Source organism: Zea mays, chromosome 4 (assembly GCF_902167145.1).
Source record: "Zea mays cultivar B73 chromosome 4, Zm-B73-REFERENCE-NAM-5.0, whole genome shotgun sequence".
In the NCBI taxonomy this organism is placed as follows: domain Eukaryota; kingdom Viridiplantae; phylum Streptophyta; class Magnoliopsida; order Poales; family Poaceae; genus Zea; species Zea mays.
In genome coordinates this window covers 171,109,482-171,132,700 of record NC_050099.1, presented here as the reverse complement: position 1 = coordinate 171,132,700, position 23,219 = coordinate 171,109,482, and the positions used below count along the sequence as shown (strand labels likewise).

At 44.5% G+C, this 23,219-nt stretch overlaps 1 protein-coding gene and 2 long non-coding RNA genes across 3 annotated transcripts; 2 read left to right on the top strand and 1 right to left on the bottom strand.

Annotated features, from left to right (window-relative positions):
* Positions 1-5,697: 5,697 nt before the first annotated feature.
* LOC103655673 (acetyl-CoA carboxylase 1) lies at positions 5,698-9,828 on the bottom strand. Its single transcript, XM_008682386.1, has 3 exons — positions 9,799-9,828; positions 6,591-7,098; positions 5,698-6,512 (listed from the first exon to the last, which is right to left on the bottom strand). Exons 1-3 carry the CDS (start codon positions 9,826-9,828, stop codon positions 5,698-5,700), a joined length of 1,353 nt encoding a protein of 450 aa, XP_008680608.1.
* A 3,518-nt stretch (positions 9,829-13,346) lies between these two features.
* Positions 13,347-15,588, top strand: LOC103654062 (uncharacterized). Its single transcript, XR_002269207.1, has 2 exons — positions 13,347-14,596; positions 15,522-15,588. It is a non-coding gene; the product is annotated as an uncharacterized lncRNA (long non-coding RNA).
* Positions 15,589-20,452: 4,864 nt separating this feature from the next.
* LOC103654061 (uncharacterized) lies at positions 20,453-22,838 on the top strand. The gene is made up of 2 exons (XR_002269206.2): positions 20,453-21,846; positions 22,772-22,838. It is a non-coding gene; the product is annotated as an uncharacterized lncRNA (long non-coding RNA).
* Positions 22,839-23,219: the final 381 nt, after the last annotated feature.

The window sequence follows — 23,219 nt, the reverse complement described above, 5'->3', positions numbered from 1 at the left end:
AGCTGGTTTTGTGCCCTTCTCGGTCATTGGCAGAAACCAATCCTCCATCTCATTTTGTTCAGCCCAAACAGCTGGTTGTAGGTAGGTACAGTTGCTCCATGTAGCCACTAAACCCCCCCCTACCATGCAATCTGATGAATACGTTGGTACATATCAAATGGCAGTCAGAATGTCTATGATCAAGGGTGTTTAAGTAGCTTTCAATAAGTAGTCTATGCGAAGATATAAAGACCTATAAGGCATCCCCAAAAGCATATTTACGATAAATTTGGGTACCATTGGTATCAAACAGGTAAGGTTATCATAACTGGAAAAATGACTGAATTATATGTTTGTCAATATTTTTGGATGTTTGGCTACATAATCATAAGGTATTTATAGTGTTTGTTGTTAGCAGACTTATATCTTAATGAAATGATTAAAGAGAATAAAGGGTCTATTGAGGCTATTATATTATATATCTTGATGATTAAAGAGTGTAAAGGGTCTGTTGAGGCTAAAGCACTAATATTATTTTAAGTAGAAAAGTATGGAGAAAAGAGCAAAAGGTATGAATTAGACATTTCGGTAGGGAAGGTTTTATGCATAGTCACAACAAGAAGTATAACCGCCTTGGTGGTGAGCAGCAAGAGGTGAGATAGTAGAGATGTTTTGGAAATCTAATTAACAGAATATTTTAAAGCACTATGGCAAATATAATTTGCAACACATACTTATACTTAATTACGTTATCCTGTTCATTCCATACTCGGCGACAGGGTTCACCGCACTCCCTTCCACGCCTGCTATTAAAAGGATGGACACAGGTGATCCCTCCAACCCATCCCCACTCTCCTCAGATCCACCGATTCACAGCCGTTCTTTTCATCTCAGAGGTAGGCCGTTCTTGCATTTCTCAGTTAGACATTCTACACTTTTATTATATTAATAATGATGATATGCTAAGGCTACTGTCTCTTTAGTTTTACCATATGCCAGTGACCATTCTTGCAGTGTGGTCTATTTTACATTTTGATTATGTGGGGTAGACATCCCATGTCGCGATTAGATCACGTCCCATATCACATATGAACAGTTAAGCCCATGAGTACACTATGGATTAGTATTCCATGTTTTGGTGGGATGATATTAGAGTCTCTCAATCTCGTGATTGGCAATTATAACTTCATAAGGTTGTGATTTTGTATTGAATTGAGTTCTTGAAATTAGTAGTGCCAAGAGGTTTTGTTCATAATAATGTTGACACTGACATGTTTTTTGTTTGTTCCGCCAGTTTGATGAACTATATACTTTTTTCGTTGCTTGATCTATGATTTTGGCCAATACTGACTGCAGCTTGGGTGTCATGTTATTGGCAGCGATTCTTGGCAGCTGCAGGGAAAATGGTTGTTCTTTTGCGTATAATTTAGGGGAATCGAGCTCTAGATTTTTGGGATTTCATGGTTCCCATTCTGCATTTAGATTATCGTTCTCTCTTTATGTGCCATGTTGGATGGTTCTCTCTACTTCCACTTCAGCCTGCATACATTATACTAATAAATACCACAATTTTGAATCCGGAACTGTGTTGGTGTGCCAGAAAGACCCTGGTGTTTCTTTTCCCTTTTGGGCTCACTATGTACAGAGATGCTCTGACGCCTTGTTGGGATTGGAGTAAATACTCGAGGTTGAGGGGAATCAATCCTTGAATCTTAAGCAGGAGAGATAGCACGAAGCATGGTATTTGGTTCAGGCACTGCAACGCTGGACTGCAGGCCATATGCAAGTGACCATGCTCCTGCAGTTTCTGTTCTACAGTTTTTACGGCCATATATTTTTCAGATGTTAATTTAGATGGTATGCCAAAATCCATAGCAAACCTCTTTATCTTCAGTTCATGTTTTGTTCTGGTATTTGGTTCAGGCACTGCAACGCTAGACTGCAGGCCATATGCCAGTGACCATGCTCCTGCAGTTTCTGTTCTATAGTTTTTACGGCCATATATTTTTCAGATGTTAATTTAGACTGTATGCCAAAATCCATAGCTAACCTCTTTATCTTCAGTTCATGTTTTGTTCTGCTCGGTGGATGAATCCATGTCTTGCCATGCTCTTGTTACAGAAATCGAGAAAATGATTCTTTTTTGGGGGTTTGGATTTAGATTTGTACTGTTTTTCATCTTATTTCAAGTCTGATTAGAACTCTTTATCTGGTTGGTTGGAGATATGGGGTGATTGGGGTAGTGTATTGTAGCATGTCTCCATATTCACTAATTCTCGGTGATGGACTCTTACCTATCTGCTCTAGCTCCTTACTTGCGCTAAAACTGAACATGTACCCTGAATTTGGGAATTGAGGCAGCACCAGCTAATACAAATTGTTGCTTAATTATGGAGATGATCACTGATTGATCACAATAAACCAAACAGATCTGGTCCTACTTTCTTGTCCTGCCAGAACACCCAATTCACGCTTCGTCGACACTATCTCCGCCTGCCTCAAGGCTGGCATGTTCACTAATTGTTCATTCCCTGTATCTACGGCACGATAATCGCTCATGTTTCCTTCCACTTCAAAAGTTGTTGGCAGGTCGATGCAAGTCGAGGATCCTCGGTCCTGTTACTTGCTTATGTCATTGATTTTTATGAGTTGTGTTGGCTGTAGTGATTTATGCCTGCCATACTTATCTAGGGTCGAATGTCCTTCGATTATATGTATGTACTGATCTACTTAATATTATGCCTGCCATAAGATATTTATAGTGTTTGTTGTTAGCAGACTTATATCTTAAAATGAATGATTAAAGAGAATAAAGGGTCTATTGAGGCTATTATATATATCTTGATGATTAAAGAGTGTAAAGGGTCTGTTGAGGCTAAAGCACTAATATTAAGTAGAAAAGTATGGAGAAAAGAGCAAAAGGTATGAATTAGACATTTCGGTAGGGAAGGTTTTATGCATAGTCACAACAAGAAGTATAACCGCCTTAGTGGTGAGCAGCAAGAGGTGAGATAGTAGAGATGTTTTGGAAATCTAATTAACAGAATATTTTAAAGCACTATGGCAAATCTAATTTGCAACACATACTTATACTTAATTACTTTATCATGTTCCACACTTAGTGTGGAAACATACACAGCAAATTGTTATAGGAAGTGTTTGACATTAGCATATATTTACACATGCATATACTTAATTACTTTATCATGATCGTGTGTCACCATGATTATATTGACTTCATTAGAAAACATAAACATAAAACTATAAACATAAACATAAAACTATATTACCTGATCAGGATTGAGAAGTTGCCTTATGTCTGTCCAGTCCCACACTTTATAGACAAAACCTATTGCTACCTTGGAGCACCCAACAGTTTGCAACCAGTGAGCCAGTAGTGACCATCAAGCTGGAAATAAAAAGAATTGGGACATGAACTGTCAATGCAACAGAGATAAAAACAAAAGGAATAAATTCGATAAACGGCATGAACATAATCATGTGTCATTAGCTTTGTACACAATAAGTAAAACACTCTTCAACACCAAATAAAAACAACACAGTTACTGGAAAACAGAAAGTTTCTCTTAAGCAGTTGCACGGTATTTTCGAGAAAAATGTCTCCGATCGTCATGTCCTATGACCCAACCGTGCTTATCTCATTCTGAACATATTTAGCTGGAGCAGTTCAGGTTGTTGAGGGCATAAACTTCAATGTCTTAAGACGGCGCCAGTATTTTTAGTACCAAATCACCCAGTGCGTAGGTATGCTCCTAGGTACACCGCAAGCATATTCCTCCCTTCCAAGGCTCTCTCCTCTGTTCTGACCCATCACCCTCTCCCTCTCTCTGTTTCTGTTCTGGCTCCCATCCATCCATCCATCCATCCATCCGTTCGTTCGTCTCGTTGCTTCTTCAGAGCAGAAAAAAAAGAGAGAGAAGATGATGATGCAGATCGATGCACGCACTGCGACGACCACCACCACCACCCAAAGACCGTCACGAAGAATTTACTTATAGATTCATTCACGAACTATACGGTTTAGACTTTGGACTCACAAAATAATATAATTGGCATGTAGCGAGAAAACAAATAATGCTGCAGCAAATGGTACACCCTTTGTAGTTACCTTATGCTGTCTCATAGCTTAAATGGCTGTTGTTTAAGTACTCAGTTCTCAGTGGTTTAATCTTACCTGATAGGTGGTAATGGCTCTAAAAGTGCTCGTGCTGAGTCTGTGGCTGAATTTATGGGTAGGAATGAAACAATTCTGTCTATGAAGGTAGGGTCTTGCATAAACTGGATCTATTTTCTCTTCATGACTGTTGCTGATGCACGTGTTATTCCTACCATTCGTTTTTGTTGTTCAATCCAATCATATGTGGTGAAAGCATCAAAATTAGATACATAAGTGATAGGATTCAGGGTTCCACATCTTTTCTATATTCTTTAAAAACATTGAAGAAACCCAATTTATTAACCAAAAACAAGCTGATTCATGCAAACTCGGGCATTTCCTTGAGAAAATATTTTAGATAGCATGGTTTTCTTAAAGTTAACTTCTGAATTGTTGTGCTAGTGACCATACATAATTGTTGCTAGATTAATGGGTTCATTTCTGGGTGCCTGTTGTTGCCAGTGTTTTTCAGACACTGTTGTACCTGAAAGTATAAGAAGCTGACACTGGTATTTATTATAATGGCATCTGTCGGAATGCAATGTTAGCAGAAGAGTTACTGAGAACTGGTGGTGGTACGACCACAGATACTTCACAGAAACCGAGCAGTGGCCGAGAAAGGGTCCAGATTGAATCTCTCAGACAAGAACTGGAGGGGGCAAAACGACAGATAGGGGCACTCAAAAGTGAGAAGTCCCAGATTGAAGCTGAAGCTAACAACCAAAGAAACCTTTCAGTAAAACTGGAGTCTGATCTCAAGAGCTTGTCAGAAGCTTACAACAGCATAGAGCAGGCCAACTACCGCTTGGATGCCGAGGTAAAAGCCTTGCGGCAGGGAGGCAGCGTGCCATATCCTGACGTGGAAGCAATAAAAGCGCAAGCTAAGGAAGAGGCTGAGAAGGACAGTGAGGCAGAACGGAATGATCTACTCGTCTGCCTCGGGCAAGAGCAAACGAAGGTCGAGAAGCTGAGCACAAGGCTGACAGAGCTCGGCGAAGATGTGGATACCCTTCTGCAGGGTATTGGCGATGACACTGCCATTCCGGATGATGACGATGAAGATGAAGATGATGAAGAGTGATTGGTTTATGTAACCTGCAGGTCTGCTGGTGTAATCTACCTTCATGTTGGGTCATGATATTGCGATGGCAACTGGCAAATGTACAGTGGATGACAAATTCACCGTTCCAAGTTTAAGTTATTTCTAGAGAATGTGACTAAATAGCCTCTTCAACAGAGAATAAAACATGACAGGATGACATCTTTGTATGGATTGGGTGTACATCCATTTAGTGCATATTCGGTGTCCCACAACAATTTAAGGCCTGAAACAGAAGAGGGTGAATTATCTCCTAATGGTGAAATGAAAGAGGAACACTTCTGTGTTTGCTCAGATGAAGCTGTAGATGGAACTTCTAAACAAAATGAAGGTTCTAGCAGCAGATTTAATGGAAATGACTCATTTTATGTTCTGTTCAGGCTACATCAAGTTAGTTTCTTTTTCTTCAATAACCTCTATATAAGTTTGTGCTTATGTGGTCTCATTGGCTAACCTGACCTGCTTGAGGGACTACGCGCTCAGCGGAATCAAGCTGACCTGGATCAGCTGGGATGACTTGCATCACAGTCTGGGTTTCTACAGCTATGACACCAACTGGTATTCCACCAAGCTTTGCTCTTCCGGTGATAACTGTTTTTGCCCAACCTTCCAATGTTTCCACAAAGCTTTCCCTATCAAACATACCACCCAACCACCTCCCTTCACCATCCTGAATGCCACAGATGGCTGCAAGAGCATCACAAGCATTCTCAGGGAGGTATGTTACTGGTCTTTCGGGTGGGTCTAGGGGTTTCATAATGGGAAGAGGACCACCAACATATGGAGGAACATAACTGAGCCATTTCAGGATAGCAGAAACACCTTCAAGGTCATCTGACACAGTTTGGTGGACAACGCCATTTGTAGCCATGATTTTGGGGCCACCCAATTGCATATGAGAACTGTACACCTCCCGCCCCAGGAGCTTGTTTAGTGCCGAAAACCCAGTCAAAATAATTGGTTGATCAAGACGTTGTATACACCTCATGCCTAAACGAGCCAGATAAGCCCCAATGCCAACAGCTCTTCCAGTCACAAATGTCAGAGTAAAGGTCTCTTTGTATGCCTTAGAATATGCGCTGGCAATCGCCCCACTGCCATGGAGATTCTCACAACCAAGTCCATCCTCTTTACCAACAATGGTATCAACCACCCATCTGGTTTCTCCATTTTTTAGTTGCAGCTCGTGAGCTATTACTGAAGAGCTTAGACGTGAGTAATCTTGTGTAGTAAGCTTGGGTGTCATGTTATTGTCAGCTAAGACAAACTGTTCCACATCAAACAATAACTGGAAAGCTTCAAGGCACATAAATTAATTCTCCACATCAAACTTACTTGATGGTTCTTCTGAGGAGAAGCCCGCGGCGGAGAAGACGACCGCCGGGAAGAAGCCCAAGGCGGAGAAGCGCGTCCCCGCGGGCAAGTCTGCCGGCAAGGAGGACGGCGAGAGCAAGCGTGGCAGGAAGAAGGGAAAGAAGAGCGTGGAGACGTCGCGCCCACATTTATCCTCATCGAAGTGGAGGGAGTGGAGCAGTTCAGAGGGAGATCGTGGGGGGATTGCAGCTGGTGCAGCAATGGAGATCGTGGCGCGCGGGGGTGGGAAGCCCTGGCGATGACCCCGCGCGGGGATGGGCCTCGCTAGCGCGCGGGGGTGGGGCGCCCTAGCGACGACGGCGCGCCAGGGTGGAGCGGAGGTGGTGGGCGGAGGTGGACGGCGCGCAGGGTGGGCTGTCGAGGTGGACGGCGCGCGGGGTGGGCTGTGGAGGAGGATGGCGCGCGGTGGTGGGCGGAGGTGGACGGCGCGCGGGGTGGGCTGTGGAGGAGGACGGCGCGCTGGGGTGGGCTGCTATGGGCCACAAGCAGATGGGCCTCCTGCGTTGTCAACAAATACAAGTTAAGAATAGTACCACATGGTTCACTGAACTGTGCAAACACTTGTTTATAAGGGCTAGTGTGTCCCAGAGAATGTGTAGTCTTGGTTGGCTGTGAGCTTTAACCCACGCTGCTAGCTTTTTTTGGTAAAAATTTGGTCGCGGTTCGCGAGACGTTTGGGAATGGGAAACGGATCACATGCGTGAGACGCTTGAGAATGGGAAACGGATCACATGCGCGGACGCGGGACACAGTTGGGAATGAAGCAAACACACAGGAGTTGGGAATGGACAGTCGGGAATGAAGCAAACACACAGGAGTTGGGAATGAAAACGGAGTTGGGAATGGGAATGGCAGAACCAGGAATGGGGCAGCCTACCCCTTGCGTTCTTAATTAGTAGTATAGATTTTACCAATTTTTTTGCTACAAAAGACAAAATCATCTCCAAAACTACTCCAAACTAGGATAAAGAGTTAATTCATTCGATATGGTATCTGATTTTAAAGTTCAAAAAGAAAAGTCAAACTACACCATAATTGGAGGAGGTAGAATGATTTTTTAATGTTTTGTCTGAGGTTGCTAGATGCCTAGATGGGCTGCCGTGGCTCATGAATAGAAGGGGGGGGATTAGGACTGTGTTGGGACAATTTTGATTTCGCTCAAACGTGATGGACTGTAGTACATTATTGTGTGAATCAATCTGAAAAATAAAGAAAACACACAGACCCTTTTAGTCTTCGTGTGATCTTGTATTAGGTAGTGGGTTGCAAGTTTGTAACACAAACAATTCTCGTATAGAAACGGTCAACCAGAACTAGTGATGAGAATACACTATAAAATTTAAGGATAGAATCGAATTAAGCTTTAGCTCTATTTCTATTTATTTTTGAACTACAATTTATTAAACATTTTAATTTATTGTAAAAAATATTTTGCTGTGATCCATTTCCACACCTACCAAACCTCCTACGGGCGTGATTCAATTGTTCTTATTTTCCATTGCTATAATTACCTACTGAAATCCAAGTAGCCGATAACTTTAGGTATTCCACCCTTCTTAAATTAAATAAATTTCTATAATAATTTAAAAGTGTTGGAGGCTAAAAAGAGCCTGGCGGACGGTCCGGCCCTGAGGCCCGACGGTCCGCGGTCCGGACTGTCCGCGGTGGTGGCGCGGACGGTCCGCGCGCGCGCAGAGTCAGTTAGGGTTCCTAGTTTCTCGCGGGATTTGTTACCTAAAACCGCGGGATTAACTCGGGAAACAGTTGGAAACGGATCCAGACCTCCCCTTTATATAGATGAAGGGCTACGGCCGATTGAACCCCCAACAATCGAACCAATACAACTTCTATCTCGCATTTATTTTCAGCACAATTAGGAGTAGTTCTAGTCTAGTTCTAGTTTAGCCCTAGTTTAGTATTCCAATCCCCAAATTCTCTGCCTCTCCTCGACTCTACGTCGATTAGAGGAGTCTAGGTCGGTCGGCCCGAGCCTAGACAACTCCTAGGATCTCTCCTCCCCGACGGGGTCCCTCCCGGGAGCGAGATCCAGGCGCCGTCGGCGATCCTCCGCCGCCCCTGCGCACGCGCGGACAGTCCGGCCCCAGGGCGCGGACCGTCCGGCCGTCAGGCAGGGAACCCGGGCTCCTGTACCAGGTCGCGGACCGTCCGGCCCTGTGCCGCGGACCGTCCGCGCCTGACCAGAGAGCACCGCCACGTCGCGCCAGGTCGCGGACCGTCCGGCCCCAAGCCGCGGACCGTCCGCGCCTAGCCAGAGAACACCGCCGCCGGTTCTTTTGAGTGATTGGCGCCTCCAAAAAGGCGTCAACATACTTTTTGGCGACTCTGCTGGGGAATAGGTGTCTAGATCTGCTAAAAATCGGCCCATAAATGGCTGGTTCTAAGGATCACACCAAGATCTCCACTACCAACATCATCAAGCCAGCCATGGAGGCGCTCCCGGCTGATGACCAAAGACCCTTTGAAGACCTTGTAATGCGCGATGAGAAAGAGGTGATGCGGCAATGGAACGAACAACGCGACAAGGAAGAGGCGGAACTGCTGCATAAACTCTCCGAACGGCGCAAGGAGGCGGCGGACAAGTACTTGTCACACTTCACGGTGGATCGCCACCAGAAGATCGTCCGTCAAGGGGAGATCGATATGGAATCTCTCCTACCTCCACTGCAGGGTCCCGCTGTAAGTACTCCAGATCTATCTCTTACGACTTTCATGGATCAACGAGGAGATCAGTTAAAGCAATATGTAGATGAATCTATTAAAATGCATTTACGTGCATACGAGAAATCAGCTGCTCCTAATTTTCCATCGCGAGAGTCTAATACAGTGCCACCCACGTCAAACACATTGGCTATAAACGGGTCACCTTTGACCCAGCCATCATATGGTATGCCGATGCATGCTTTCGTGTCACCATCACAGCCGCAACCACTAGGCACGCGGCAGGTACTGGACGCGACCGGACCGTCCGAGCATCATCTCAGACAGTCCAGTTATACCGCGGACCGTCCGGCGTATTTCGCCGGACCGTCCGACCAGATGCAGGCCCGCACACAAAACACTCAGGTCGCACCGTACATGGCCGGACCATCAGGGTACAACCCTGAACACTTCGGCCCCATCACGGACCGTCCGGTGCATCACGCCGGACCGTCCGGATATGTTGCGGACCATCCGCCATCTTATGTCGGACCGTCCGGATATGGCATGAACCGGCCGACGTATTACGCTGGACCATCCGACTCTACACGAGTCCATGCGCAGACTGCCCAAGTCACGCCATATATGGCCGATCCATCCGAGTACAGCCCTGGACCATTCGGCCCGATCGCGGACCGTCCAGTTCTTTACGACCGACGGTCTGGGTATAAAACTACCCACGTAGCACCATATACGGCTGGACAATCCGGATATACCTTCAGACCATTTGGCCAGGTCGCGGACCATTCGGCCTCTTACGCCGGACCGTCCGGATATGCATACGCAGAGTCGAGAGCTGCGCAATACGCACAGTTCCCACATTCATCGCAGCAACATTATGGTGCCCCACCAGCAACACATTATAATCATGCCATACCACCTCATGGACATAGGGCTGAATACTATTCGGCCACAAAAGAGCCTGAGGGGTATAGGGCAGGAGCTGGTGACATTAATAGGACACCTAACACACACCTCAAACATACCTGGGAGGAAAGCCGACAGAGTAATGTCAGGCAACCTGAAATCTCCACCCACAAACTCAATGGATGGTCGCCAGACATGGCAGAGAGGGTCAGAGATGAGGTAGCCGGGATGTTCAGGGACAAACTCGGTGTTAGTGTGTCAGGTACAGGGCAATCGTATCGGAAGCCTTATAGCCACCGATTCGACACCGTGCCATACCCACAGGGAACTAGAATACCAGACTTCTCTAAGTTTTCTGGTGAAAGTGGGAAAAGCACACACGAACATATAAGCCAATTCATAGCACACTTGGGAGAATTGGCTGATGGGGAAGCCTACCGCGTTCGTTTATTCTCGTTGTCCCTTACTGATACTGCATTTGCATGGTACGCAGCTTTGCCACCAAACTCTATTAACTCTTGGGAAGAATTAGAGCAGAAATTTCATGAACACTTCTTCTCAGGAGAACATGAGTTAGAATTGGCTGACTTAGCTTCAGTCCGACAGGGGCCTGAAGAATCGGTTAATGACTATATCCGGAGATTCCGGGACACTAGAAACCGATGCTTTCAGATTCATGTCGCAGAAAAACAACTGACAGGGCTAGCTTTCAATGGGTTGCGACCCTACTTAAAAGAAAAATTAGATGGCACCCAATTCTTTTCACTAGTGCACTTACACCAGCGGGCTATGACCTGTGAAAGCCGAAGTAAGGAAACATCAAAATCGGCTAGCCATAAGATGCATCTAGTGGGATACGATAATTCGGACGATGAATCCACGGATGTATACACCGTCGAACTGGTTTGGCCAGGACAGGCTAAACCTTCAGCGTGTTCTGCTTTGCAGTCGATTCGAAAGAATCGACAAGAGGAAGTTAAGTTTACTTTTAATGTTGCCAAATGCGATAAAATATTTGACGAGTTACTGAAAAACGGCAACATTAAATTGACTCATACTATTCCTCCTCCTGATGAATTAAAAAGGCGTGCTTATTGTGAGTGGCATAATTCCTTTTCTCATGCCACCAATGATTGTAATATTTTTCGTCGACAGATACAATCGGCCATAAATGAGGGTCTATTGGCTTTTCAGGAGATGCAAGTAGACACACAACCCTTTCCTGTTAATACAATAGAACTTACATGCAAAAAGGTCTTGGTTCGGCCCGAAATGGCCGATAAAGGCAAAGGCAAGGGCATCGTCATCAGCAATCCTCGCATGTCAGATATATCACAAAAGGAGATTGCTCGAAAGGCTTCGGACGAGAAGGCTAAAAGGTTCGAAGACGCCGGGGGCAGGCACAATTAATAAACCAAACACATCAGCCTAGCCCCAGCATCGTAGATGGTCCGACACCTACGTGCGGACAATCCGGTGCTCAGACAAACGGTCCGGCTAACTCAGCCGGACAGTCCACCTATGACCAAAGGCGTCAACCTCTACACAAAGCAAGGAAAAAGACGCAAGGTCAAAGCACATATAATCGGCTGATCAAAGCCGATCCTACTTTTGATCAGTTGCTCTCCAAAAATACTAGCAAAAAGACTGTTCCACGTGATCGGTCAACAAAGAAACCCCGGTCACCTGCTAAAACAAAACGGTCAAACAAAACGACCCGAAAGGCGACACAACAAGCATCGCCTATTCATTCTATGAGACCAGGGTACTTTCCACCTATTTACTCATCGTCGGTATATTATCCTGTTCAAACATGGAATGGCATGACGATGAATCCATGGTACATGTATAGTCCCTTTGTCTATCCAGGCTGGGGGGCACCTCCATTCTATCCATTTTGATCCATTGATCAAATGGTCATGGCCGAGAAAGATACAATCCAAAACGGCCTTTATACATTGGTGTTTTATTGAATGATCTCTATTTTGAAAAGCCGATGACTTACATCAGGTTTAGTTCATATGCTTTTGGTTCGTCAAGCTGCACCAAAAGGCAGGGGGGCATATGTTGGAGGCTAAAAAGAGCCTGGCGGACGGTCCGCGGTCCGGACTGTCCGCGGTGGTGGCGCGGACGGTCCGCGCGCGCGCAGAGTCAGTTAGGGTTCCTAGTTTCTCGCGGGATTTGTTACCTAAAACCGCGGGATTAACTCGGGAAACAGTTGGAAACGGATCCAGACCTCCCCCTTTATATAGATGAAGGGCTACGGCTGATTGAACCCCCAACAATCGAACCAATACAACTTCTATCTCGCATTTATTTTCAGCACAATTAGGAGTAGTTCTAGTCTAGTTCTAGTTTAGCCCTAGTTTAGTATTCCAATCCCCAAATTCTCTGCCTCTCCTCGACTCTACGTCGATTAGAGGAGTCTAGGTCGGCCGGCCCGAGCCTAGACAACTCCTAGGATCTCTCCTCCCCGACGGGGTCCCTCCCGGGAGCGAGATCCAGGCGCCGTCGGCGATCCTCCGTCGCCCCTGCGCACGCGCGGACAGTCCGGCCCCAGGGCGCGGACCGTCCGACCGTCAGGCAGGGAACCCGGGCTCCTGTACCAGGTCGCGGACCGTCCGGCCCTGTGCCGCGGACCGTCCGCGCCTGACCAGAGAGCACCGCCACGTCGCGCCAGGTCGCGGACCGTCCGGCCCCAAGCCGCGGACCGTCCGCGCCTGGCCAGAGAGCACCGCCGCCGGTTCTTTTGAGTGATTGGCGCCTCCAAAAAGGCGTCAACAAAAAGTTATTTATAAGTTTTATTGAAATTATGAAAAATAATTCTTGTATTATGGGATTAGCATCACTAGATACATGGAAAAGTTTTTTTTATAATATACTTGTTTGTTTTCATAGATGCCGCTATTTTTTTACACGATTGGTTAAATTGAATATGACTTAAATTTATAATAATGATCTTAGAAATTGTTTTTTTTTTGTTACAGAAGAGTAATGTGTTGTTTATCGATAGTAATTGTAATACCCGAATTATATATGAATATGGACAGTTAATAATTCTATTAGTATATAGTTTTTTTATAGTGCTCATTTTTTTACGAATAGAATAATTAATAAATAAAGGTTTCATAGGCATTCATTTATAAGTAAATATTAAACATTTAATTTTGAATATGGTTAAAGATCTATTCTCTTGAACAAATAATCTTTGAATGGTGTGATTTAATTGGTAGTGAGCTATATGTTTTGGCACCTTTACTTAAAATAATATGAATAGTGATAGAAGTAAAATAAAATATACTTTGCATCATGCTTGATTTTCTTGTATTGTTGCACTCATATTTAAATTTATAATCTGGATTTGGATTTGAAGTAAGGATTTAAAACAAAAATAAGACAGCAGGAAAAGAAAACAAAAAAAAGAATGATGAAGCCTTATATCTATGTGAAAACCATGGCCGCTTGGCTCACTAGCCCAAAACGTGGACATAGTTTTTTTTGTTTTTGATTTCTTTAATCCCCTAGCCGATTGACCTGACGGTGATATCTCAGATGACTTCATCCCACCAGTCCCTTACGTGTGGGGCACAACGAATTGAGCCGTTCACGTCTCCTGGGCATTACCGCATACATGCTTCCTTGGTCACCTGCAGGTGGGATCGGTGGTCCAGAATCATCTCTTGTTCATGCCTGCTTCCTTTTACTGGCTGCCGAGAGAATTACTGTGCCCTTGTATGTGGGCCCTGCTCGACAGCCACTGCAGCGCACCAGCCATTCTTCCTTCTCTCTGAAGCATGGGCCGGCAAGCCAGGAGCTCCCCCTGACGAATTATCTAATGCGCAAACAGAATCCCGAGCATCGAGGGATTTCTTCTCCAATTTGTTGAAAGTCCACCGGAGATCTGGGATCCCCCACGAAGACCGAGCGCGTGCGGCGGGTTGTTGGGATCTTTCGAATTCGGCGTTTGTCGGGGCTACATGTATCCTCTGCACCCTTAGCTCGCCCCCAGAACGAGGCCCTGGTAGAACTCATCGCCACCGTGACTACCATTAAAACCAATCGGAGCTGTGAACCAGCTTCGACTCGCCCCACCTCACCGAACCCAGGGAAAAACAAGGCGTAATCATGTAGGCACCTACGTGGCTTCGACCGTCTGGCGTGCGCCAAATCGCTCGTCGGGGTAATCGCTGTGGCTTCAAGCAAGGTGCCGGGCGGGGTCGCTGGGGAGTACGCGCGAAGTTTTGCCGCACAACAACCTGGAAGCAAGAGTCTCGGCGTAATTTTACCGCGGTGCGCCTGGCGGTCGAGCCGTGGACGGGTACGGTCGGCATCTCACCGAACTGGGCCTTCATCGCTAATCGAGCCGAGCGACGGGAATTCTGGTGAGAATCACCACTCTAGATGTCTCCGCTTTACATTTCTATGCTGGTAGCAGTTCGTAGGCTCGGGCAGTTCGCTGCCGTGTCTTTGGCGCTCGGCCGCGGCATGCGGGCTGGAGAAAGAAATGAGAGGAGAGAGAGAACACTGGGAATCGGGCGGCGTCTGTGCTTGGGCAGCCGAGGGTTGAAGACGATGTGTTGGCCGTAGATTGGAGAATCATGGGTGTAGATTAGATCGGGGGCGAATCAGGCCAGGGTGAATGCGGACCATTCGATCGCGTTCGGGCAAGCCGAGGCGATCGCAGGGGTTTTTAAATCCGAGCCGTATAATTCTGATCGGACGATCCCTGATGCGCTCACATTTATTTAAATCAGAACCGTTCACGCGTGATCCAACGGCTTGGATCCGAAGATACCCCTTCGGCCGCAAGTTTTGCAGAAGAGCCCTTCCAGTATTTAAGAACCAACCCGTAGTCCACCCTGTACAACGCTTGTGTCTCGGTTTCTTTTGCGATTGAACCCCTGTGTTTTTCAGGAAATGAGGCCCAGTCCAGAAAACTCGAAAATCGGATAAAAATAAAATAGAAATAGATTTTTAATGTATAGAACTTGTTTAAATTGTGGAAAATTCATATGAACTCCAAATTGGTCCATTCCAGTTCCTAAATTTTTGTAATATTATTCTCTATCAAATAGTGCCTCTGTTTTGGCATGAAAGACTCATTAAAATTTATCTATCACTTAATCTTGTATTAAATACATAAAACCTTGGAAAATCCATAACTTAAAATATATAACTCCAAATTTAGTGATTCCAGTTCCTAGAATCCTATTTTAATGTCTAGATTATTACTGTGTAATTTATTTACATGTTTGGTGTAATGTTGATTTTTGCTATACTATGTATGTATTGTGTTAATGCGAGTAGTCGAGCAAGCTACAAAAGATCCTGAGGTTCAGCTGGTAGAGACTGCTGAGCAGGAGCTCATTGAAGGCAAGTTGTGCCCTTGATCACTTCTTTTACCCATTCATGTTCTTATTAATCATAATGATCTGCATAGGTTAATTTTGCTGGGACCCAATAGGATACCCTAGATTTTGACTATCTTTATACCTTGCTTCACCACTGGTTTTACTACTAAGTTTTTGGGTAGTACATGCTATTGCTTTATGTGGATTTGGGTATAGAGATATTCATCACTCATTTTTACACTTGTTATTATCTGTTCATTATTTTATGTTCATGGTAAGATCATTATGTTAATGTGAACATGGAGAACCACCCGGGAAAACAGTGCTACCACAAGGGTATAATGGGACGCCCTTGGCTGATTAACTAGGAAAGCTAGTGGAGGGCTACCTTACCCGAAAGGGGCAAGGGCAGTAGGGGAGTGGTCAGTGTAGGGAGGTCCTTGGGTTGATTTTGCTGCGATGGCGGTCATGCAAAAACCCTGCACTGGAGCTTCCTATAAACTGTAGCGGGTAGTCTGAAGCTAGTGGAACTTTGTAAAGGCCTCGTAGTGGTACCCTGCCTCGCTTCCTTGGTAGAGGTGTATGGGGTCTGATCAACTCCGTGGCAAATGGGTAACACGACTTGTGGGTAAAGATGCGCAACCTCTGCAGAGTGTAAAACTGGTATACTAGCCGTGCTCACGGCCATGAGCGGCTCGGACACTCACATGATTAATTTATGGAACTTAAACTTAACCTGTCATATCATTACATGTGGGATTATTTTATTATTACTTTTATTTATTATTACTATGGTTTGGTATTTACTTACACTTAGTAATTGCTAATAAAATTTTGACCAACTTCTAAAAGCAATGCTCAGCTTCAGCCTTTATTTCATTGATTAGCCTTACACTACATGAACTCCCGCCTTTGGAGAGTTCATGCCACATTATTCCCCACAACTTGTTGAGCGATGAACATGTGTGAGCTCACTCTTGTTGTCTCACACCCCCCCACAGGAGAAGAACAGGTGGTTCAGGAGGAGCCACAAGGCGAGGAGTATGATCTGATCTAGGTGGCGTTTCTCAGTTGACATTGGCGCCAACGATCCTTAGTTCGTTTTATGTTTATTCTTTTATTTTGTATTAAGTCTTCCGCTATGTAATAAATACTCTGATGTTTTATGACATTTATCTCTATACACTCTGTTATTGTATATGTTGTCTTCTTGGCGCATGTATGAGATGCACCCGGCTTTGTTCCTTAAAACCGGGTGTGACAGAAGTGGTATCAGAGGAAATGTTGACTGTAGGACGAAACCTAGATAGAAATGGACAAACCCTCATCTACTTGTCTTACTCTGATTCATTCTATACTTACCTTACTCTGATTCTTTCTATACTTATATTGATCATGTCTCACCTTCTACTGCTCTACTCTAATCACTCTTACCTTTTCTACTCTAAGACAAGATGGATTTCACACCTTGGAATCCTACCATTATGATCTTTTTAAGAGATAGGGAACCAAGACAAAAAAATTAAAATTATTTTCTCTATTAAAAATGTTGGTTGATTGTTCTGATGATCAATGCCTGATTTGCTTCTTTGATTGATTGAAATAGTATAGTTGGGCATCTTAGCATGTTCCACCATAAGGTAATGCATTAGCTTTAGTGGATAACACACTAATCTACTTAACTAATAAATCCCCCGCAGTAACATTTCTCGTAATTACTCGCCTTGTCTACAATTCTTCCTTTCTTACCCTGTATTTCTAACCTAGATGGGCTACCCCTATAGTGTTAGAAGAGAGCACTATAGACGTGATCCTTGGTACGTCATGGTTAAGAAAGGCAAAGGCAGTATATACACTATGCTAAGTGAACCGTAGAATTCACCAGTTCCAAAGGGCAAAGATTTGAAGTTGAAGTTGCAGTAACTACCACCATCAAACTAGCAACATTCTTAGTAGATGAGAAGTTTGTGGGTGACAACATCCGTGCAGTTAGGAATTTTCCGGATGTCTTCCCAGAAGAGTTACTAGGGATGCCACCTGATAGAGAAGTTGAGTTTGTGATTGATCTTCTGCCTGGAACTGCCCCTATATCTAAGCGACCATACAGGATGTCGGTAGAAGAGTTAAAGGAACTGAAGAAGCAGTTAACGGAGTTACAAGGGGCAGGGTACATTCGTCCGAGTTCCTCACCTTGGGGAGCACCGGTACTGTTTGTACAGAAGAAAGATGGATCACAGCGGATGTGTGTGGATTATAGGTCCCTTAATGATGTCACTGTGAAGAAAAAGTACCCGTTACCCCGCATTGAGGACCTATTTGATCAGATGAGAGGTTCTAGAGTATTCTCGAAGATTGATCTCCGATCGGGTTACCATCAAATGAAGATTAGGCCATCGGATATTTCCAAGACGGATTTCTCAACCCGATATGGATTATATGAGTTCACTGTTATGTCATTTGGATTAACTAATGCACCAGCTTATTTTATGAATTTGATGAATAAGGTGTTCATGGAGTATTTGGACAGATTCGTCGTAGTATTTATCGACGATATTCTTACCTATTCTAAGAGTGAAAGTGACCAAGAGGAACACCTGAGATTGGTGCTACAGAAGCTGCGAGATAACCAACTCTACGCCAAGTATAGTAAATGCGAGTTTTGGATTGGAGAGGTGTCATTCCTTGGATATATCACTTCTAATGGAGGGATATCAGTGGATCCTGCTAAAGTCAAGGAGATAGTGACGTGGAGCATACCCACTACAGTTATGGATATTCGGAGTTTCTTGGGGCTTGTAGGATACTATCAGAGATTTATTGAAGGATTTTCTAAGATTGCTAAGCCTATGACCTCGCTTCTGGAAAAGGGAAGAGAGTTCAAGTGGGACGAGAAGTGCCAAGATAGTTTTGATCAATTAAAGAAGAGACTAATGTCGCCACCAGTATTGATTATGCCAGATCTACAGAAGGGATTTGACATTTATTGTGATGCATGTGGCCAAGGACTTGGATGTGTGCTCATGCAAGAAGGACATGTGATTGCCTATGCATCTCGTCAGTTGCGGAAGCATGAACTGAAAATACCCCACTCATGACTTGGAACTGGCTGCCGTTGTGCATGCACTTAAGATTTGGAGACATTATATTATGGGAACTAAGTGCCAAGTATACACGGATCATAAGAGTTTGAAGTATATATTCACTCAGAAGGATCTCAACCTTAGGCAACGCCGTTGGTTGGAGCTTATTAAGGATTATGATTTGGAGATTCACTATCACCCGGGCAAGGCGAATTTGGTTGCAGATGCCTTGAGTCGGAAAGAGCATGTTCACTCCGCTTTTGTCGTCCAGCTACCCGATGAATTAGCAAAGGACTTTGAGAGACTCAATTTGGGAATTGTTACTCACACTGAAGGAGTTACCATTGAGTTGGAACCTACCTTGGAGCAAGAGATTCGTAAAGGTCAGGTTGGTGATGCTAAAATTCAAGAGATTAAGGATCTGATTACGGAAGGTCGAGTTCCGGAATTCACGAAGGATGAGCAAGGTACTATATGGTTCAAAGATCGGATATGTGTTCCAGAGATTGATAGCCTCCGTGAGACTATATTGAAAGAAGCCCATGATTCTGATTATTCTATCCACCCTGGTAGCACTAAGATGTATCAGGATTTGAAGCAAAAGTATTGGTGGTATGGACTGAAAAGAGATGTTGCTGCACATGTGGCTAAGTGTGATGTGTGTTAAAGAGTCAAGGCCGAACATCAAAGACCCGCTGGACTATTGCACCCATTGAAGATACCCGAGTGGAAATGGGAAGAAATTGGTATGGATTTTATTGTTGGACTACCCCGCACTCCAGCAGGATATGACTCTATTTGGGTAATTGTGGACAGATTGACAAAAGTGGCTCATTTCATACCTGTGAGGACTAATTACACGGGAGCCAAGCTAGCAGAATTGTATATGACTCGGATAGTTTGTCTACATGGAGTGCCTAAGAAGATCGTGTCTGATCGAGGATCACATTTTACTTCTCGATTTTGGAAGAAGTTGCATGAGAGCTTGGATACAAAGTTGAATTTTAGCTCAGCCTACCATCCCCAGACTGATGGACAGACAGAGAGGACTAATCAAGTGCTGGAAGATATGTTAAGAGCTTGTGCCCTCAAGCATGGTGGCAGTTGGGAGAAGAGCTTACCCTATGTTGAGTTCTCTTATAATAACAGTTATCAAGCCAGTTTGAAGATGTCACCATTTGAGGCTCTATATGGCAGAAAATGCAGGACTCCCCTGTATTGGGATCAAACTGGAGAAAGACAATTCTTTGGACCTGAGCTTATTCAAGAGGCAGAGGAACAAGTTCGAATGATAAGAGAAAATTTGAGGGTAGCTCAAACCAGGCAAAAGAGCTACGCAGATAATAGAAGAAGACCACTGGAATTTGAGGAAGGTGATCATGTGTACCTCAAGATGTCACCACTTCGTGGAATGAGGAGATTCAAAGTTAAAGGAAAGTTGTCCCCTCGCTTCATTGGACCTTTCTTGATCTTAAAGCGAGTGGGAGAAGTTGCATATCAACTGGAGTTACCCGATCATCTGTCAGATGTACATGATGTATTCCATGTATCTCAGCTGAAGAAGTGCCTCCGGGTACCTGAGGAGCAGCTACCAATGGAGGACCTTAGTGTTCAGGAGGATTTGACTTATGCTGAGTACCCCATCAAGATTCTGGATACACTGACTCGGGTCACAAGGAATAAGGTTATAAAGATGTGCAAAGTTTAATGGAGTCACCACGGTGAAGATGAAGCAACTTGGGAAAGAGAAGAAGAGCTTCGCATAGATTTTCCCCATCTTTTCACTGGTCCTTCCTAAATCTCGAGGACGAGATTCTTTGTAAGGGGGGTAGGATTTGTAATACCCGAATTATATATGAATATGGACAGTTAATAATTCTATTAGTATATAGTTTTTTTATAGTGCTCATTTTTTTACGAATAGAATAATTAATAAATAAAGGTTTCATAGGCATTCATTTATAAGTAAATATTAAACATTTAATTTTGAATATGGTTAAAGATCTATTCTCTTGAACAAATAATCTTTGAATGGTGTGATTTAATTGGTAGTGAGCTATATGTTTTGGCACCTTTACTTAAAATAATATGAATAGTGATAGAAGTAAAATAAAATATACTTTGCATCATGCTTGATTTTCTTGTATTGTTGCACTCATATTTAAATTTATAATCTGGATTTGGATTTGAAGTAAGGATTTAAAACAAAAATAAGACAGCAGGAAAAGAAAACAAAAAAAAGAATGATGAAGCCTTATATCTATGTGAAAACCATGGCCGCTTGGCTCACTAGCCCAAAACGTGGACATAGTTTTTTTTGTTTTTGATTTCTTTAATCCCCTAGCCGATTGACCTGACGGTGATATCTCAGATGACTTCATCCCACCAGTCCCTTACGTGTGGGGCACAACGAATTGAGCCGTTCACGTCTCCTGGGCATTACCGCATACATGCTTCCTTGGTCACCTGCAGGTGGGATCGGTGGTCCAGAATCATCTCTTGTTCATGCCTGCTTCCTTTTACTGGCTGCCGAGAGAATTACTGTGCCCTTGTATGTGGGCCCTGCTCGACAGCCACTGCAGCGCACCAGCCATTCTTCCTTCTCTCTGAAGCATGGGCCGGCAAGCCAGGAGCTCCCCCTGACGAATTATCTAATGCGCAAACAGAATCCCGAGCATCGAGGGATTTCTTCTCCAATTTGTTGAAAGTCCACCGGAGATCTGGGATCCCCCACGAAGACCGAGCGCGTGCGGCGGGTTGTTGGGATCTTTCGAATTCGGCGTTTGTCGGGGCTACATGTATCCTCTGCACCCTTAGCTCGCCCCCAGAACGAGGCCCTGGTAGAACTCATCGCCACCGTGACTACCATTAAAACCAATCGGAGCTGTGAACCAGCTTCGACTCGCCCCACCTCACCGAACCCAGGGAAAAACAAGGCGTAATCATGTAGGCACCTACGTGGCTTCGACCGTCTGGCGTGCGCCAAATCGCTCGTCGGGGTAATCGCTGTGGCTTCAAGCAAGGTGCCGGGCGGGGTCGCTGGGGAGTACGCGCGAAGTTTTGCCGCACAACAACCTGGAAGCAAGAGTCTCGGCGTAATTTTACCGCGGTGCGCCTGGCGGTCGAGCCGTGGACGGGTACGGTCGGCATCTCACCGAACTGGGCCTTCATCGCTAATCGAGCCGAGCGACGGGAATTCTGGTGAGAATCACCACTCTAGATGTCTCCGCTTTACATTTCTATGCTGGTAGCAGTTCGTAGGCTCGGGCAGTTCGCTGCCGTGTCTTTGGCGCTCGGCCGCGGCATGCGGGCTGGAGAAAGAAATGAGAGGAGAGAGAGAACACTGGGAATCGGGCGGCGTCTGTGCTTGGGCAGCCGAGGGTTGAAGACGATGTGTTGGCCGTAGATTGGAGAATCATGGGTGTAGATTAGATCGGGGGCGAATCAGGCCAGGGTGAATGCGGACCATTCGATCGCGTTCGGGCAAGCCGAGGCGATCGCAGGGGTTTTTAAATCCGAGCCGTATAATTCTGATCGGACGATCCCTGATGCGCTCACATTTATTTAAATCAGAACCGTTCACGCGTGATCCAACGGCTTGGATCCGAAGATACCCCTTCGGCCGCAAGTTTTGCAGAAGAGCCCTTCCAGTATTTAAGAACCAACCCGTAGTCCACCCTGTACAACGCTTGTGTCTCGGTTTCTTTTGCGATTGAACCCCTGTCTTTTTCAGGAAATGAGGCCCAGTCCAGAAAACTCGAAAATCGGATAAAAATAAAATAGAAATAGATTTTTAATGTATAGAACTTGTTTAAATTGTGGAAAATTCATATGAACTCCAAATTGGTCCATTCCAGTTCCTAAATTTTTGTAATATTATTCTCTATCAAATAGTGCCTCTGTTTTGGCATGAAAGACTCATTAAAATTTATCTATCACTTAATCTTGTATTAAATACATAAAACCTTGGAAAATCCATAACTTAAAATATATAACTCCAAATTTAGTGATTCCAGTTCCTAGAATCCTATTTTAATGTCTAGATTATTACTGTGTAATTTATTTACATGTTTGGTGTAATGTTGATTTTTGCTATACTATGTATGTATTGTGTTAATGCGAGTAGTCGAGCAAGCTACAAAAGATCCTGAGGTTCAGCTGGTAGAGACTGCTGAGCAGGAGCTCATTGAAGGCAAGTTGTGCCCTTGATCACTTCTTTTACCCATTCATGTTCTTATTAATCATAATGATCTGCATAGGTTAATTTTGCTGGGACCCAATAGGATACCCTAGATTTTGACTATCTTTATACCTTGCTTCACCACTGGTTTTACTACTAAGTTTTTGGGTAGTACATGCTATTGCTTTATGTGGATTTGGGTATAGAGATATTCATCACTCATTTTTACACTTGTTATTATCTGTTCATTATTTTATGTTCATGGTAAGATCATTATGTTAATGGGAACATGGAGAACCACCCGGGAAAACAGTGCTACCACAAGGGTATAATGGGACGCCCTTGGCTGATTAACTAGGAAAGCTAGTGGAGGGCTACCTTACCCGAAAGGGGC

Bases quoted from the DNA above. Each gene is read 5' to 3' on its own strand.
- LOC103655673 (XM_008682386.1), bottom strand. From the start codon at position 9,828: ATGGCGGATGGTCCGCAACATATCCGGACG. The intron at 7,099-9,798 runs GTCCGGCGTGAT...GGCCCATAGCAG, and splicing joins GTCCGCAACATATCCGGACG to CCCACCCCAGCGCGCCGTCC. The intron at 6,513-6,590 runs GTAAGTTTGATG...AGTTTGTCTTAG, and splicing joins CTCCTCAGAAGAACCATCAA to CTGACAATAACATGACACCC.